This window comes from Stegostoma tigrinum, chromosome 37 (genome assembly GCF_030684315.1).
Source record: "Stegostoma tigrinum isolate sSteTig4 chromosome 37, sSteTig4.hap1, whole genome shotgun sequence".
Lineage (NCBI taxonomy): Eukaryota > Metazoa > Chordata > Chondrichthyes > Orectolobiformes > Stegostomatidae > Stegostoma > Stegostoma tigrinum.
In genome coordinates, this window is record NC_081390.1 from 7,294,647 (window position 1) to 7,313,810 (window position 19,164).

At 41.7% G+C, this 19,164-nt stretch overlaps 1 protein-coding gene across 9 annotated transcripts in view; it reads left to right on the forward strand.

Moving 5' to 3' along the window:
• The window catches only part of LOC125467593 (paladin), a 283,522-nt gene that overhangs the window by 116,295 nt on the left and 148,063 nt on the right, over window positions 1–19,164 (forward strand). For all 9 annotated transcript variants that reach the window (XM_059640277.1, XM_048563669.2, XM_048563667.2 and 6 more), the window contains 6 exons: window positions 4,682–4,861; window positions 5,599–5,763; window positions 7,145–7,305; window positions 10,815–10,890; window positions 16,827–16,978; window positions 18,842–18,938. In XM_059640277.1, the coding sequence (XP_059496260.1) occupies window positions 4,682–4,861; window positions 5,599–5,763; window positions 7,145–7,305; window positions 10,815–10,890; window positions 16,827–16,978; window positions 18,842–18,938 (831 nt within the window). The remainder of the gene's footprint in view (window positions 1–4,681; window positions 4,862–5,598; window positions 5,764–7,144; window positions 7,306–10,814; window positions 10,891–16,826; window positions 16,979–18,841; window positions 18,939–19,164) is intronic.

The window sequence follows — 19,164 nt, forward strand, 5'->3', positions numbered from 1 at the left end:
TTTATCATCCACAAGTATCTTCAGGCATCATGTTTTCATATGAAGTTAGATTTTTAATTGACACTGTAGGTTTGTGTGCATGTTAAAGATTGCTCATTGATAGAATAGAATGCCTTTTATTGTCACATGTGCATCTTTGTAGAAGTACAGTGAAAAGCTTTTACAATGACTGCCTCTTATGGCTCCATCTTAGGCACAAGTAACTAGGTACAAATCTTGGAGACAACAGAGGAATAAAAAGTAGATTTAAAAGATAAGTTGGAAATAAGACCATGTTGAAGGGACGACAGTACAGTAAGGTAAAAATAATTCAAATAAACATTACGTGTGGCAGCTCAGTGCAAGGCCTCCACATGTGACCTGATCGTCCGTGCCAAACCTCCAGGGCTCACAACCACTTGCCACTGCTCCAGGATTTCCCTCCAGGGCTAAGGGGAGAGGAAAAGACAAGAAGAGGAAAAGAAAGAGAAAGAAAGGAAAAGAACAGGCAGAACAGAGGAGCTCTGCAGGAGCATCCTACTCTGCTGCCATCTTGCCGCAATCTGTAGTTCTTTCAGGTTTGACTCTGAGGAAGCACAATCCAGCTCCCCAGAGCAATCTGTAAAATGCACTGCAGACACTCAGTGCCCAGACCATGGACAGTGTCCATGAGGATAGATAATTGGAGATGTCCAACCCAGCACAAAGCAAAATGATTTCCCGGAGAAAGGTCAGTGCATTGGGACTGAGTCAATTTCTTCACCAGAGGGTCAGCATGGATGCAGTGATCTCAGCCTGAATTGTACCAGGCTGAGTGCTAGATTTCACCATTTGCTGCTAATTTCCTCCTTGTGTTTCTTTCCATTTCTTCATCCTTTTTTTCTTCCTCTTCTCTGGCTCCTTGTTTCTTCTTCTTGTTCCTGTTGTGTTATGTCTCATGTCAGGGTACCTGTAAAGACATGCTCATGTCATCATCACTGTCTTATAATATGTGATCTGAGAGTTAAAGTTATCAGACACTATTTTTCTTGGGATCATTTGATGCACGTCACGTTAATAAAGATCATTTACTCCTTGTAGCTGCAAAACTGAACTTTAGCCCAGATACTCATGTGCTTGTGAATGTAATGTTTCTGTATAATCACCAGCTGGATTCTTCAATAATGTGTTATCCACTCACAGTTTCAGATGTTATTAGGGTAGTGTATGCATTGCTGCATCAGGTAAAACACACTGCCGGAGGCAAAACAAGGTCAAAAATCTTACAATTGACACCTGGTGTCGTATGATTTTTGACCTTGTCCAACCCATTCCAACAGCGGCACCTCACTGTTGAGGCAAAACAATGCATCACTCCTCTCCTGTCTGTCTCTGTTTCCTCCTCATGCCTAGGGTAGCATTGAGTCACTCACAGAGAAGACAGATCTCAAATATAGTCTGTGCTGGAACTTATGGGCCTCCTGCTCCAGATTCCAGTGACCCTGTTGAAAGTGCATTAGAGTGAGATGTTTTCGGCTCAGTTTGGACATCTTCCAAGGCTGGATAAAGGGATAGGCATTGATTACTTTTGAAAAAAGGCTTGTTATCATAACTGCATTGAAAGCCAAGGCATGTCAATGGCTGAGTAAATGGTGTGAAATGCGGTATTTGAAATTGTGCGTTCAAATACTTTTGTCTAAAACAAAGTTAGTAGTATTATCCAATATCTATTGACTATCCTTATAAATTGTTTGCAACTGATGATACTTTCAAGTAAAATAAAAGATGTTCCACGAAGTGACAAGCTCCTTTATAACAACCTTTTAGCTTCTGATTTCCTTCTTTCTGTGTGGCTGTCAGTTGTTTGATTGTACTGTTCAGCTGAATAGACACAGTACCCGATGAAGCAAAATTGGAGATGCAATGCCCTAGTAGTATTATTGCTACACTATTAATTGAAAAAGTCACCCAGTGCCCTGGGGACCCAGGTTTGCATCCAACCATGGCAGATGGTGGAATTTGAATTCAATAAAAAATATTAGAAGTGAAGAATGTATCGAAGACCATGAAACCATTGTTGATTTTTGGAAAGACTCGGCTCACTCGTGTCCTTCGGGGAGGGAAATCTGCCATCCTCACCTGCTCTGGCCTACATGTGACTCCAGACCCACTGCAAATGTGATTAACTGTCTGAAATGGCCCAGCAAGCTGCCCAGTTGTACCATTCACTGTGAAGTCTCAAGAAAGAAATGAAACAGGACAAACCACCTGGCATCAGCCTAGGTGCCAGAAAGACAGTTGCAAAAACAGCCTTGTTGAGCCAGCAAAGTCCTCCTTACTATTATCTGGAGGCTAGTGCCAAAGCTGGGAGAGCTGCCTCATTGACTCATCAAACAATAGTCTGACTTAGTCATACTTATGGAATCATACCTGACAGACAATGACCCAGATGCTGCCGTCACTATTCCCAGCTACGTCCGTTCCACCTGCAGGACAGACCCAGAAGAGGTGGCAGTGCAGTGGTATAGAGTCGGGAGGGAGTTGCCCTGGGAATCCTCAACATTGACTCCGGACCCAAGACGTCTCATGGTTTCAGGTTAAACATGGGCGAGGAAATTTCATGCTGATTACTATGTATCATACTCCCTCCACTGAGGAATCAGTACTTCTCCACATTGAAGAACACTTGCAAGGTTGCAAGATGTACTCTGGGTGGGGAATTTCAATGAGCACCACCAAGACTGGCTCAGCAGTAACAGTATTGATGAAGCTGGTTAGGTCCTAAAGGACATTGCTCCCAACTGGGTCTGCACTGTGTGGTGAGGGAACCAACAAGAACGAAAAACATACTTGACCTCATCCTTGCCAATCTGACGGCTGCTGGTACATTTATCCATTACAATTTCAGCAAGAGTGACTACCGCACAGTCCTTGTGGAGATGATGCCCTGCATTCGCATTGGGAATGCTAAATGGGACAGACTTCAAACAGATCTAGCAACTGAGACTGGGCATTCATGAGGTGCTATGGGTCAGCAACAGCAGCAGAATTGAACTCCAGCACAATCGACAGCCTCATAGCCCAGCATATCTCCCACTCACCATAACCATCAAGACAGGGGCTCAACCGTGGTTCAATGGAGAGTGCAGGAGGGCGCGCCAGGAGTGTCCTAGGCCAACTATCTTCAGCTGCTTCATCAACATCCTTCTTAAGGTTAGAAGTACGAATGTTTGCCAATGATTGCACAATGTTCAGCACTATTTGCATCTCCACTGTCACTGAAGCAGTCCATGTTAAATGCAATAACATCTGGACAATATGATCCAGATATTGTCCAGGATCCTATCTGGGCAAGTGGCAAGTAACATTCGCACAACACAAATGGCAGGCAATGCCCATTTCTGATAAAAGACAGTCTAATCACCATCCTTTGACATTCAACAGTGTTACCATCATTGAATCCCCCATTATCCTGGGGGTTAACATTGAGCAGAAACTCAACTGGACTGTCCTCATAACACAGTGGATGCAAGAGTTGTTTAGAGACGAGTAACTCATGTCCTGATTACCAAAGCCTGACTTGCATCGACTAGGCACAAGTCAGGAGTGTGATGGAATACTCCCCACTTGCCTGGATGAGCTCCAACAAGGAGCCTGACAGCATCCAGGACAAAGCAGCCTGTTTGATTGTCATCACATCCACAACCATCCAGTTCCTCTACCATCAATGCTCGGTTGAAGCAGTGTGTACTGTCTGTACCTTTTGAAACCCATGACTGCTTCCATCTAGAAGGACAAGGGCAGCAGATACATGGGAACGCCACCATGTTCCCTTCCAAGCCACTCACCATCATTGGAAATCTGTTGTTGTTCCTTCATTGTTGCTGGGTCAAAATCCTGGAATTCCCTCCCTAAGATGATTGTGGGTCGATCTACAGCATGTGGATTGCAGTGGTTTAAGACAGCAGTGCACCACTTGCTTCTCAGGGCAACTGTAAATGGGCAATGTAGTACTGGCTAGCCAGCAATTCTATTTCCTTCGATTGAATTAAAAAAATCTTTACCAAGGGTTCTTGCAGTAAAATAATTTCACCTATAACCGATGTGCTCACTGAAACAGACTACTAGCCCAGCAATGCCCCAATTTTAAAATTCTCATCTTGTGTTCAAACCCCTTAGTGATTCCTCCCTTCCTATCTTTGTACCTTCTCCAATTTCGCAATCTTACAATTTCTTCACTCCTAATTCTGGCCTCTTCAAGCCTCCCTGATTTCAGTTGCTCCTCCATTGCTGACTGTATTTTAGCTGCATTGGTATTAAACTCTGAACTGCCTCCCTTAATTTCTTTGCCTCCTTACTCTCTCTCCTCTTTTAAGATGCTCCTTGAAACCTTATGTGACTAATGTTTGGATCACCTATCCTAAAATCTCCTCATGTTACATAGTATCAAATTTGCTTTGAAAGCACTTCAGTGAATGTATTAGGTAAATTAAAGATGCTGTGTCCATGCCAGTTGTGTACTGGTAAAACTATGGAAATAGGGTTTCTCTCAATCTGACACTAAAGATAAGTTGTAGATCTGATCAACATAACTCATCAGCAGCATCTGCAGTTCTTTCAGTTTTTATTTGACATATCTCAAATGTTTTTTTAAATGGTATTATGCTAACCCTGGCTCTTGTACTTGGATTAACCAATGATTGAACTTTTCTTTGTGTTTCAGGGAAAGTATTTCATGGTTTGTGATGTCTACAATAAGATAGATGTCTTGAACACTACTGGCCAGTATGGAGTGCCCAACTTCAGGCAGGCCAAGGGAAGCTACCCAGTGTTCGGAATGGGCCAACCTAGCCTTAATGGCTTTAAACAAGTTCTTCAAGTGTTTGAGCAGGAAGGTTATGAGGTCAGTGCCTCTCTCTGTTTCATTGCTAATCTTATCAGAGCATCGTATGGGAATCTGATCCTGCAGTTCAGTAATGCAAACAAAATAAAAATGCTGGAGATACTCCACAGGTCGCTGTCATGGAGAGAGAAGCAGAGTTCACTTTCCAGGTCAGTGACCTTTCAGCAAGACATAAGGTAGGTAAAAATGTTAGACACAAACTAAAACAAAAATTGCTGGAAAATCTCAGTAGGTCTGGCAACATCTGTGGAGAAAAATCAGAACTGTGAAATAAGATAGGAACACTGCAGTCCCAGTTCTCCAATTTGTTTAGGCCTCACCTTCACTCCTCTTGATGCTTTTCTTGCCTCTGGTTTTATAGATTGTGGATTCAAGCACTATTCTTGAGGCCTGAGCGCTAAATCTAGGCTGCTATTTTGGTGTATTATTGAGAGAATGCTGCCTTTATCTTTCATTTAGGATGTGAAGCTAAGGCCCTATTCGCTGTCAGTGGTGGTCAAAACAAATCCTATGGCACTATTCAAAAAGGGGCCGGGGAGTGTTTTGCAATTGTCAACATTATCCGTCAATCACCAGAGCTAGAGCAGATTATCTAACTACTTATCTCATTGCTGCTTATGGGAGCTTGCTGCCTGCAAATTGGTTGGTCAGTTTTCTAGAAAACAGCACTTACGACATTAAAGAAATATGTCATTAGCTTTTAAGTGCTTTTTATCGAATATCTTTTCTCTTTGCAGGAAATTCTGTTTTTCTGCGTTCGTGAGGAGCCTGTGGTTTTCCTGCATGTCAAGAATGACTTTATCCCGTACACTCCCCGGAGCAAAGAAAATCTTCACGAAAACCTTCGTGACTTAGGAAGAGACGTAGAAGTGGAAAAACTAGAGCTGGCCATCAGGAAGGAGGTAGACTTGAATTATGTTCATCTGAACACTACCCTGTAGGTTCATGGCAGCTGAAATATTTGTGGGGTATGATGGAATCGGTATTTCAACACGTCTACCTTATGATGTGATTCCATCTTCGTCATGTCACTGCTGGCAGTCATTATCTCCAGCTGTCCAAGTTCATTTGCTGATTCTTTTCAAAACGTATCTCTTACCAAGAGTTTGGCTGAAAAAATATTCTTGCATAAAATCTGGGCTTCACTGTCAAACCAGATTTAGTGGCCATTCCTAATTGCCCATGTTCTGAGTGGTTTGCTAGACTATTTTAACCACATTACTATGGATCTGGAATCACGTGTAAGCAAGCCAGGTAAGGGTAGGAGATTTACTTCCCTAGATGACATTCGTGAACAAGATATACATCCCAGACGATTAATGGTAATTTTGTGGTCATCATAACTCTACTCGTTACTTTGTACTCTAAGTATACTAGCAAATATAAATACCACCAGCTACTATGACGGGATTTTAACCTGTATCCCGAGAGCCTTAGCCTGGATCTGTGAACTACTAACGCAGTGACGTTGCCATTACTCCATCATCTCTTCCATGGGTCAGCTGATCCGTTGCTAATGTCTTCTTCGTTGACTCTGTATCAGTTCTCTGCTTGATAGTGGCTCTGCGACTTTATTTTTAGATTTAAAATGCTGTTTAGGGGCAAGTGGTTGTATCAGCAGTAGTATATAAATGCTGGTGTGCTCATTCCTTTCTTGGCTCATGTGCAGTAGACCAAATGTTTGTAAAATGTTAAAAGATATATTAATTGTTGATAATGCAGTGCAATATTGTATAAGAAATTGGGTACAACTTTATGAGCTGTCAGTGAATTTATATTTGAATGTCGTGTGAAATATGAGCTCCAGGATAACATGGTGTCTTTGCTCAGAGCATTGACTCTTGCTGGGCTCCCTAGGCTCCAGTCCCATGTCAAACAGTGCGAAGCTAGCCTATGATAATTGACTGATTAATAGACTGAGCATCACAGATCACCCTGATCCCACAACCCTTCCCAGGAGATGGTACTATATAGGGGTGCTGGAGACTTGAGTTGTCTTCATTTTTAACACCTTTTCGGCATCAAAAATGCTGGGGCCAATTGTTCAACCCAGTGACTGGACTGCAAAAATGAATTCACTCAATTAAATAAGGGCATGATTACTGGAAATTTTCTGGCTAAATAGCCAGTGTTTGTATTATGAGGTCATCTCAGGGGTTGAGCGTACCATTGAACACAAACAAAATATGTTAAAGCAGTCAACAAAATAAAGACTGTACCCAGATATGGTGATATTATGTTTGAGAAATGAAAATTTTACACATTGTATACTTTCGATTTCAGCTTTATAACTTTGCTCAGTTGAATGAAAACATCAATTACGTCTATAATGACATAGAACATTTTAAGGATGAGCCTCGGACAATCTGTATTTACAGTGAAGAGGATATCAATGTAACAGAAGAGGTTTACAAAAGACCTTTCTTTACCAAGCCATCTTGTAGGTAAGCAATGTGAACTCCTAAGTCTGTTTTAATTATTATTGATCCTGTGATTAAACAACAGGTAACTTCAGCAGCATGCAACACAAATTGGGCACCCTTACTGTCACTGAAAGGATTATTAGAGTGGCCCCTTTCTGAATTCTGGCTAATTAGGAAAGTAAATACTTGAAGGAACATTTTTCAACGACCATGTGAAAAAAAGCTGAAATAACCACGTTCCACCAAGAGAAAGGCCGGCTCACTGGCTCAGTGCTGAGTACTTTTGTCTCACAGTGCCAGGCCCTCAGGTTTGATTCTGCCCTAGAGTGACCATCTGTATGTAGCTTGCACATTCTCTCTGTGTCTGCGTGGGCTTCCTCCATGTGCTCTGGTTTCCTCCCACATTCCAAAGATTTGCAGGTCAAGTGAATTGGCCATGCTAAATTGCTCACTTGTGTCCAGGGACATGTAGGTTCGCCTTGGGAACTACAAGGTCACAGGGATAGACTACTGAGGTGGTTTTGGGTCGGATGCTGTTAGGAGGGTTGCTGCAGACTCACTGGGCCGAATGGCCTGCACCCACACAGCATGGTTTCTGTGATTAAGAGATGGCAACTCATTTCTAGCTTTGCAGACTCATCCTCCTCAGATGAAGAAATCAACATGTACCATTCATTAAAGTCACAGTTTCCTTGTACCTCTCCTGGATCTCTGTCCGTGCTGCTGTTTGGCAGCCTGGAAACCGAGCATTTCTGGGGATGGCACAGCCAGCATAAGTGGCAGGGGACAGATGCAGGATCTCTGCATATTGTCCAAATATCTTGCTGGAGTGAGTGTGGGGAAAGGGACTGGACAAGAGGGTGGGGAATTAAAGGGCTGATGTGGGACTATGCTGTGGTAGAGTGCCGAGCTGGATTTGGTGGGGAGAGGAGGGGAGGGTATATCTGGATCTGGGTTAGGTGTGACTCACCCCACCAACCCAACAGTTCAGTAGCTAACCTTCTCTTTCTGTTCAGGTATACCTGCAAAGATTGACAAATTGGGTCAGGTATTTTAAAGGCTATGTTAACCTTGGTGTTAAATGACTATGATGAAAGACAGTATTTATCTCAGGGTCTTTTCCCCACTGATGCTGTCACGTATAACATGCCAAATTCTGTGCGATAAGCTGGCTAACTGTGCATGTATTGTGTGTGTGTGTTGTGTGCCCTCAGCACAAGGCTGATGCTTGCTTATGGAAAGAACCTGCAAGTGGATTCTCTTAATGTGGGGAGGCTGTTGTGATGCAGTTTTGGTCAAGTAGGAAACCCTCATTGTAACATTTGCATTAGGTGTATTAGATTGATGATCAGTCTCTTTTACTGCAATATAACACTCCTCACTGTCACTGTCAAACGTCGATGTACATCTTAAGCCTGTAACTCTGGCCCAGATGTCGGAACATCACCACTACAACACAAGATCTCAATATGTACTGGAATGGAATGAGATGGTGAGGAAGAACAAAATGAAAATTGTTGGAAGCTCAAACTTGCCAGTAGCCAGGCCATGACACAATGTTCCTGTGAACAAAGTAAATGTTCAGTTCACAGCCCTGGTTAGTATTGTTTAGTCTGATGCACCTTTATGCAACGCTACAGCTTACTCTCTTTCCTCTAAACTTCCATCAACATTTCCATGTTTATTTCAAGGAGATATATTTACCACTGTTTTACTCCAACCTTTCTTTGCTGTTTATTTTAAATGTCCTGCATTACATCAAGTGCCTTGGAAAAGAACATGCTCTTAGCACAGATGGGAGTTATTTCCTCTCTGTATTCCACCACATGACTTCAGGTCAGAATTCAGGCTCATATTTGAAGGAGAGACATGTCATTGAAGGCCACAACTTTCAGATGCCACATTGAACCATAGCTTGGCACAAATTGGCAAAGAGCTGAAGGATCAATCATTTGACTTTAGGGGTAGAGGAAAAAATGGTGTCAGGGCCCAAGGGACTCATTACTCTTTTTCAGACCGTCCTTAGTGTATTTAGTATTCCCTTGATAGGCAAAAGGGATTTTTATTTGACATGTTGTGCAAGAGGTGCAGCAGGAAGTGAAGAAGGCCTTATTCCTGCTGCTATTTCCTGCAGCAAAGGGACTCTCCCTGAAGTGGTAAGCAGCATCATATGCTGAATGCACATAGTGGACCATTGGTGAAGTTACTGCATCTGTTGGGAGCCCTACTGTGCTCCAGATGGCTATTTTTTTAACATTTAGGTTAAGTTAGGTAGTTTAGTAGATCCTTTCAAAACAAATTGTAAATTGCAGATTTCCACCTGTTTGAGGTTGCACTAGAACTGGTGCCGAGTTGTAGAGTGATTCAGACATTCATACGGAGCAGAAAAGTTCCTTTGGCCCAGTTGAGCTGGCTAGATAATTAAATGATTGACTTGTTCTGCAACGCATATTCATATGAAATGACTTAACGTCAAAAGGAAATGCCAACGAAACCTGCGCTTCAGTTAAGGATGGATTCAATGACTGAGTGACACCAGTAACATACTGGCAAGCACATGTTTGTGACTTTACTGAAAACAATGCCAGTGCCTAAATTTCCAGTCCTCCCGCCGTACTCGAATGGAGCTCAAAACCATCACACACACACACGCACACACAATAATAGATAAACGTCAGCTTTTGTGCTCCTGAGATGCTGCTTGGCCTGCTGTGTTCATCCAGCCTCACATTTTATTATAATAGATAAAAGCCTCCTGGTTGTGGACACATTAAATTCAGTCCCTTGAGTTAATTCCAAAATTTTGATTCGATGTATTAAACAGCCAAATCTGTTTGAAGAGTTTTAAAACTCCCCAGCTTGACTCAACCTGTAGCTTATTCAGAATGCAGATTACACATTCATACATTTTGAATTCTCTCTCCAGAGGCAGGCCTGACCCATATTACCACATTGTTCTACCCATGTCAGACAAACAGGCAGGTCCCAAATATACCACAGCCAGAATAGGGAATGAATCTATGTTGTTGGCACCAATCTGATCCATTGCAGCCAACCTCCCAAAGAGTCTGAGTTGCCATGGCAACATACAAATTTACATGCACGTTGCAGTCCAGAGCGATGAATAGACTTTTGTAATATCCGCATCCAAACAAAGATCACTTAGTGCTAATTATCTGCTCCATTCAAACTCAGCAATGTACAACTTCAAACCCCTTTCTTCCACTGCCCATTACAATTTTTTTCTCTTGAATTTGTGTAATTATTTTCTTGACTCATTCTCAATATATGATGGAAGAAGAAAATCAACACCTCAACTGAAATCCCAGTCAAGATGTTGAGAACTCCTTCACAAATTGTCATTTATGCACAGTTTGTTTAGCAACTAACATTTCATCCCATTGGACCTTAGTAATGAACAACTATATGTAGCTGCTAATAGGTGATTGTATAAGGATTTCTAATGGACTGGAGCTGTGTGTTTTCATTCCTGTCTGTGATAATATCTTGTCTGATGCCTGCTGTTTTAGGTACTATCGATTACCGCTGCCTGTGGATGGGTTACCACTACAGTCACAGATAGATGTCTTTATTAATTCACTCAGGGTAAGTGTGCGGTTTCCTTTGGATAAATGAAAATCTGCAGAACTTCTTCTAATCTCGTATTCTTGTGAAAGGTCTTGACAACAGGGCTGCTGTAGCTCAGTGGGTGGCACATAAACCTTGGGTTCAGAACTTATAAATTCAAGTCCTATTTCAGACACTTGAGCCCACATTCCAGATTGACCCTTCTGTGAGCTTAAATGTCTGTGGTTTCATCTTCTGGAGGAAATATGAAACAAAGATTCCTTTTGCTCTGTCAGGACAATTTTCATCGTGACCTAGTCAATATTTATCCTTTTGACAACATCACTAACTGACCAGATTACCTGCTTCTTTGTCTGCTTCTTTCTAGTTTATTATTCATTGATGGAATGTAGACATTGTTGGAAAGGCCAGCATTTGTTGCCCATCCCGAATTACCCTTGAACTGAGGGGATTGCTCAGTCATTTCAAAGATCATTTAAGAGTTTACTACATTGATGTGGGAGTGGTGTCATATGTGGGTCAGACTAGGTAAAGATGGCAGACTTCCTTCCTCAAAAGACATAAGTGAACAGGTATAATTTTGTAAAAATCAGATATATTATAATGGTCATCATGAGTAAGATGAACTCTCAATTCTTTAACAACAAACAAAAACAAAGTTGCTGGAAAAGCTGAGCAGGTCTGGCAGCATCTATGAAGGGAAAAACAGAGTTAACCTTTTCGGGTACGATGCCCCTTCCTCAAAACTCTGTTAACATTAACTGTTTTTTCCTTCACAGGTGCTGCTAGATCTGCTGAGCTTTTCCAACAACTTTGTTTTTGTTCCAGATTTACACCATCCACAGTTCTTTCAGTTTTTATTTAGTATTTTCAGAATTCTCAAACCTTTTTATTGAATGATCACATTTCATTTCCACTAATTGCCATGGTAGGGTTTGAATTTGTGTGCTCAGATCAATAGCTTGGGGCTCTGGATTAAGGCTCAGTGGCATAACCACCAGACCAGCAACTCTTTAATATAGACGATGTTTGTAGAAGCTTGCTGCATGCAGGTTACATTGCGACAACAACTCAGTTCAGAAGTACTTGTAAGGCTGTTAAGTGCTTCGGGATGTCCTTAGATCAGGAAAGATGCTATGTAAATGCAAGTCTTCTTGTTCTTGTTGTTTGGATGTAGTTGCACTTGACTGCCTTTGCTACTTGGTGTTCCTGATCCTAAATATCCTTACACTTTAGGGATCTGCTGCAGGCTGTTCACAAGTGGTCAGGCCACTTTTCCATTTTCCGTCAGTAAATCAGTGAGGAGTTTGTGGACAAACTTATTATAATGAAAGGCTTGTGTTTAAAATTAGTTAGTTCCCATATGCTTCCTTCAAGTTTCAACCATATAATGATCATGAGTCACCCTACCCCAGTACACCTACTTTGTTTCAGCAATTTCATCCTGTAGTGATGGTAGAAGCAGGAACCCTTAAAACATTTAAGATCCCTTCAGATGGGCACTTGGAAGGTCATAGCATACGGGCTGGAAAATGGGATTGCAATAGATGGTATTTTGATGCCAAGAAGCGCCGAAGGGCCTCATTTCGAGCTGGAAAACCTCCATGACCTTCCACACAGTGAGCTGTCAGAATCTGGGAATCACTGCCTGAGAATGTAGTGGAAGCAAATTCAATTCAGTCCTTGCAGAAGGAGTTAGATTTTTTTATGAGGAAGAGGAATGAGCAGGATTGTAGGGAGAATGTGACAGAATGACTTTTGGAGGTCATTTGGAGAGCTATCGCAGAAATGTCAAGCTGAATGGCCTTCTGTATTGTAATAATTCTTTGCTTTAGTTTTGAGTTCAGTTTAAAAGTACAGTGCAGAAATAATAAAGAATGTGATAGAACCGCTGAATAGGGAAGGAAACCTGATGCCCTTGCTCAGTTTGTCCTTTGTGTGACTCCAGTCTCACACTCCGGCTAGTTGACTTTTAATTGCCTTGTGATGGCTGAGAAATCCACTCTGTTGTGAAAGGTGCTTGGTCCTTCCCTAATAGTACATTCACCACAGACTACAAGAAGAGAGGCCGGTACTGTCTTCTGAAGAAATTTTCTGTAAACGTGGAATTTTATGCCGGAACAGCACAGTTCAGTCTATGCTGAAACAGGGATTTGATAATGTCTGGCTCACAGTACAGGGGGATGAAATGCCCTGCAGGGGGAAATATACCATTTTTTGTCTTTGTTTACAGTGAAATGTTTTTATATATGCATCCTTCAAGGATATTAGCTATCTCCGCATCTCCCAGCCAGAAATCCACTTCCTGGTTTATGGTGTGTTGTTGAGCAAATTTGATCCTGCCAAGCCAATTACACTTGGCTTTGTGTTGGTTGGTTGCTTCAGTGCAGACACAGGGCCTAGAAGAGCGACAGAGAGGTGAGAATATATATGGTGATGTTTAGCAAAAGAAAATGAGCTGTACACTTTGTTTTGCATGTTGTATTTTCAATGCTTTCATTACTTGGTTGTGCACATGCAGACAATTGAATTGAGGTTGTTTTTCTCCTTATTTTTTCTTGGAATGCGGATGCTGTTAGTATCACTAATATTGCCTGGCAAGAAGCTGTAGGTTGGCAAATGGACTCCTCGCCAACCAATCTACATCCTGTTCCCATGCAATATAAATTGTTGTTCCTTTTGAGATTTAGTATTCTTCAAGACAACTCTTTATTCAGCAATACTGTTGGACTGTGCTAACAAACAACTCTAATTAAGTTATGTAGAAGCACTGCAGAAGGTGCAAAAATGATTTAGAAGGTGTAACCTCTTGGTACTGGTATCACTCAACTGGGAAAGATTTCACAGATCAGGGCTGTTTTTTTTGCCAGAAAAGAGCATGCTGAGAGGTGAATTGACTGAGTTTTGTAGCATTTTGAAAAGGTTTGATAAGGGCGGCTGTGGGGAACATGTTTCTAGGGGTCTCAAGTATAAAAGTTACATAATTAATTCAGGAGAAATTTCTTTACCCAGAGAGTGGTTCATTTGAGGAGCTCAATTATACAAGGAATATCTTGAGATGATTAGCAGAGATGTATTGAAGGGAAGGCTGTATTATCACTCGAAAGAGAAATAGAAAGTTATGCTGATAGGGGAAAGGGGTGGGCAGAGGCCCTTCCAGAGCATAGACTTATATGTTTTTTAGAGGTCCTGGATATTGACTGAGAAACTATGCCGTTTGCCAATTTTGCAACTCCTAACACACTTGCAGCCCTGAACTGAGATTATTTCTTCTAGTCAACAACTGCAATTGAACCAGGGCCCTTGATTAAATGTGGCTCATTCCATAAGTAACTAGGGAACTGTGCTCATTGACTTTGAGAGAACACACTCGGCTGTATAGCATTATGGGCTCAGTACCTACGTGATTGTGTCCTGGCAATATACATGAGGTTTTCCAGTGGGGTTGGCAACCGCTGACAATGTGCCTGACTGTATTCCGGGTACAACACCTGCAGTGGTGAATACCTTGTGATAGAAACCCCCATTTCAACTTGACCTGGCCGACAGGAATGGACGGGTGTGTATTAGACATGAGCTTGATTTTGACGTGGAGGCGGGTATGTAAGTTGGTGTCCAACCAGAACTCGGGAGGAGGTGCTTAGAGAAGACAAGGGCTTTTGAAAGTTTCCTTTCTTAGATACTGACCACATCTTTAAAGATAAATTACAGATTGTTCTTTGCACATTTAAAGCTGAAGGTGATGCATTGGTTGAAAGCATTAAGTTAAACAGTGGTCTTGACTCCGCAGTGTTCCAAGTCTGTCTGCTTTGCTTCATCCTTCCTAAAACAGTTTGGCTGATGTACTCCTGCCCTTAATGCTCCATTCCCATCTTGCCATTTTTGGGCAGGTTGAGCAGTGCAGACAAACTATCGGCACTAGGCATGCTGACCATTTTAGTGCAAAATGTCAGAGCTTCTGCAGCTTTGTATATATGAGTATGTATTCTACAGATTACAGTAAACAGAAAAAAGAATCTGGCTTTTTCAAGCTCTTCAAGCCAGGCCTGGAACAAAAGTTATAATGTTTATTTATGCAAAAAGCATTGAGTTAAATTTTACAGTAATGAAATCTAATGATGGTGAAATGAAGAGTAAATTGTATGCTGCTCAACAGGAAGAGTAAAGTCGTAGAGTCATTCAGCATGGAACAGATCTTTCAGTCCAATTCTGCACTGGCCAGACATCCCAATCTGACCTAGTCCCACTTGCCAGTATTTGGCCCATATCCCTGTGAATTCTTCCTATTTATATACCCATCCAGGTGCCTTTTAAATGTTGTAATTGTACCTGACTTCACCACTTCCTGTGGCAGCTTGTTCTATACGCGCACCAACCTCTGTGTGAAAAAGATATCCCTCAGATCCTTTTAAATCTTTCCCCTTTCACGTTAAACCTATGCCCTCTAGTTTTGAACTCTCCCACCCTAGGAAAAAAGACTTTAGCTATTCACTCTATCCATGCCCCTCATGATTTTATAAACCTCTATGAGGTCATCCTTCTGATTCTGACACTCCAGGGGAAAAAAAAGCCCTGGTCTATTCAACCTCTCCCTATGACTCAAATCCTCCAGTCCCGGCAACATCCGTTTCTTTTCTGAAAGGCAAATCTTTACTACATTGTCTCAGGTTTAACAACAATTTTCCCATAGGTGGCAACCAGAATTGTATGCAGTATTCTAAACCCGACCTCAGCAATGTCCTGTACATCCGCAACATGACATCTCAACTCCTACACTCAGTATTCTGACTAATGAAGGCAAGCATGCCAAATCCCTTCTTCACTAACCTGACTACCTGAGACTTCACTTTCAAGGAGCTATGCACCTGCAAACTTAGGTCACTTCGTTCGGCAAAATTCCTTGCTTTTGCTTTTGCTGCTGTTTAAACGATCATTGAGGTATTGTTGGATTTAGTTATGTGTATATATTTCTGAAAAGAGTTGCAACAATTTGTCGTACGTGTTTTGAAAATCAAATCTTGCTTTAATGTATGCTGTAGAGGTGTTTATTAAACCTCTATCTGTTTTGATTCCAAGCTAGAAAACTGGGAAATATATTGATATATAGGCATCTCTATGGCATTTATTGTACATTCCTAGTTACTGTGATGGAGTTGCACAAGTTATTAATGTAGTTAACCCTAGTGAGCAGACGGCTCCTGCCTCAGCATGGTCCGTACTTGTGCAAACCTATTGCAGTCCACATCAGTTCAGCCTGGTCGACTATAATCAGTTTGGTGCTCTTGTGCACAAAATCTGGGTACACAAACCAAAACTTGTGTTGCAGTGGGCAGTGTTCCTGCCCCTTAGCCAGAAACTCTGGATTCAAATCCTACCTCTGAACCTTGTCTATTCAACATGCATTCGTAATGTGGTCAGACATGTTGTAACATACACCAACGGTAGGCAGTAAGAGCAGGAGAGATTCCTGGACAGCCAGTCAAAATGTCTCTACCATTTTTATTGGTAGTTTCAGACTGCACTATGCAAATAGACAGCAACACAGGTCTCACTGAGTGAACTGTAATACCAACACAACAACAGACAAAAGTATGTCTTGCATAGGCCCTTTGTCTCTCCTCTGTAAAGGTCTTGTCCTGGTCTGAAACTCCTGATCACCCCTTGCTTATTTTGTGCAGTCAGAGTTATTTTTTAATGTTGCCATCAGCTCCTCATTTAAGAAAAGACAGAAAAACATTATATAGCACTTTTTATAATCATTGAACATTTAAATCCCCTGATCCTGGTGCCGTAACTTGAAGAAAGTAGATGGCCACTTCATTACAACACTGAGAAGAATGATTGCAATCAAATGGCTCCATATATGTTTTAGATCAGAGTAGGAAAGCATTTGTTCCTTTTAAAATATCTTTTGGAATAGCCAAGTTCACTTGGATCATGTTTTATGTTTTTAGGAGACTCCAAATCTCTTGCTTCTTCAGAACTCTGAAAGTCCCCCTCCTGCATTAATCTTCAGCTGTCAGGTTGGAGTTGGCAGGACAAATTTAGGGATGATACTGGGAACCCTTGTGATGTGTCACAGGAAGAGCTTTCCTGAAAAATGGGGGTAAGTGAAGTAAAATTTGAAACCAAATATGTAAATTTAACCAAAATGTCAACATGGGTGACCGCCGCTGGTCATAATGTTCCAACACGATATTTGAAGTTTGACAAAGTCTTTTTTATGTTTTATTTTCTGGCCCATATGTTTAATACAGTGTGAAACAGGCTGGTAGGCTAGAGGAGGTGGATGTGAGTAAAGAAGGTGTACTAGGAATTTTGAGGAACTTGAAGATAGATAAGTTCCTCGGACCTGATGGAATTTATCCAGGGATTCTATGGGAAGTGAAGAAAGATGTTGCAGGACCTTTGGCAATGATCTTTTTGTGCTCACTGTCCATGAGTATAGTGACGGAAGATTGGAGAGAGGCAAATGTCATTACCTTGTTCAAAAAAGGGAATAGGGATAACCCTGGAAATTATAGGCCAGTTAGTCATACTTCAGTGGTGGGCACATTATTAGAAAGAGCTCTGAGAGATAGGATTTACGATTACTTGGGGAGGCACAGTTTGATTTGTGATAGCGTGGATTTGTGAGGGGCAGATCATGCTCAGAAACCTTATTGAATTCTTTGGAGAAGTGACCAAACATGTGGATGAAGGTAGTGCAATGGATATGGTATACTTGGATTTAAGTAAGGTGCTTAATGAGGTTTCCCATGGTAGGCTCATGCAGAAAGTAAGGAGGCACGGAATAGGCGGAAATGTTGCAGATTGGATTCAGAATTGGCCGACCCTTAGAAGACAAAGGGTGGTAATGGACGGAAAATATTCGACATGATGCTCAGTTATGAGTGGTGTACCACAAGGATCTGTTCTGGGTCCTCTTCACTTTGTGATATTTGTAAATGATTTGGATGTAGGAGTGGAAGGGTGGATTAGTAAGTTCGTGGATGATACAAAGGTGGTTGAAGTTGTGGATAGTGAGGAGGGCTGTTCTACGTTACAAAGGGACATTGATAGGATGCAGAGCTGGGCTGAGAAGTGGCAGATGGAGTTTAACCCTGAAAAGTGTGAGGTGATTCATTTTGGAAGAACAAATTTGAAAGCAGAATACAGGGTTAACGGAAAGATTCTTGACAGTGTGGTGGAGCAGAGGGATCTTGGGGCTCATGTCCATAGTTGCCTGAAAACTGCCACCCAGGTGGATAGAGTGTTTGAGAAGGCATATGGTGTTTTAGCTTCCATTAATAGAGGAATTGAGTTCAAGAGCCATGAAGTTACGCTCCAACTATACAAAACCCTGGTTTTGCCCACATCTGGAGTATTTTGTCCAATTCTGGTTGTCGCATTACAGGAATGATGTGGAAGCATTGGAAAAGGTCCAGAAGAGATTTACCAAGATGTTGCTCAGAATGGAGGGAAGGTCTTACGAGGAAAGGTTGAGAGAGCTAGGGTTTTTCTGTTTAGAACAATGAAGGATGATTGGTGACTTGATGGAGGTATACAAAATAATCAAAGGTATCGATAGAGCGGACAGCCAGAGACTTTTTCCTAGGGTGGAGGTAGCTATTATGAGGGGGCATAGTTTTAAAGTGAGTGGAGGTACATAGAGGGGATTTGTTAGGGGTAGGTTCTTTACTGAGTAAGAGGTAGGGGTGTGGAATGCATTGCTGGAGAGGGTAGTGGAGTCAGCCTCATTAGGGGCACTAATGTGGCTGTTAGATAAGCATATGGATGATAGTATAAGGTAGGGGTGGAGGTTAGATGGACCTTAGGTTTAGGGTAAAAATCTGGCACAACATCGCTGGCTAAAAGTCCTGTACTGTGCTGTATAGTTCTGTGTTTATGTTCTATGTTCTCTGACATTTAATAGTGATGTGATGAGCTTGATGAATTTATTGTAACTCATCCGTCTTGCCCTTTGCAGAGATGATCAGAATACCAGCGTTAAAAAGAAGGAGCAATTGCAGATGATCCAAAACTTTGTGAAGGCCCTACCAATGGGACAACAAATTGTGGAAGAGGTCAGTGTTGGTTTTGCTATTTGAGGGCACAGACAGGATTTCCTAACAGCTCTGAAAATCCATGGTTTGGCAATTTGTTAGCTACTAATTTGAGAACAAGATCTGGTTCATGTTGCTGAATGACTAAATCAAAAATTCTTGTCCGTATATTTAAGTTCCTTCTTGGCCTTGTCCAAACTTGTCCCTGTGACTTCCTGCATTTTTACAACTTTCTGTTCTACGAACC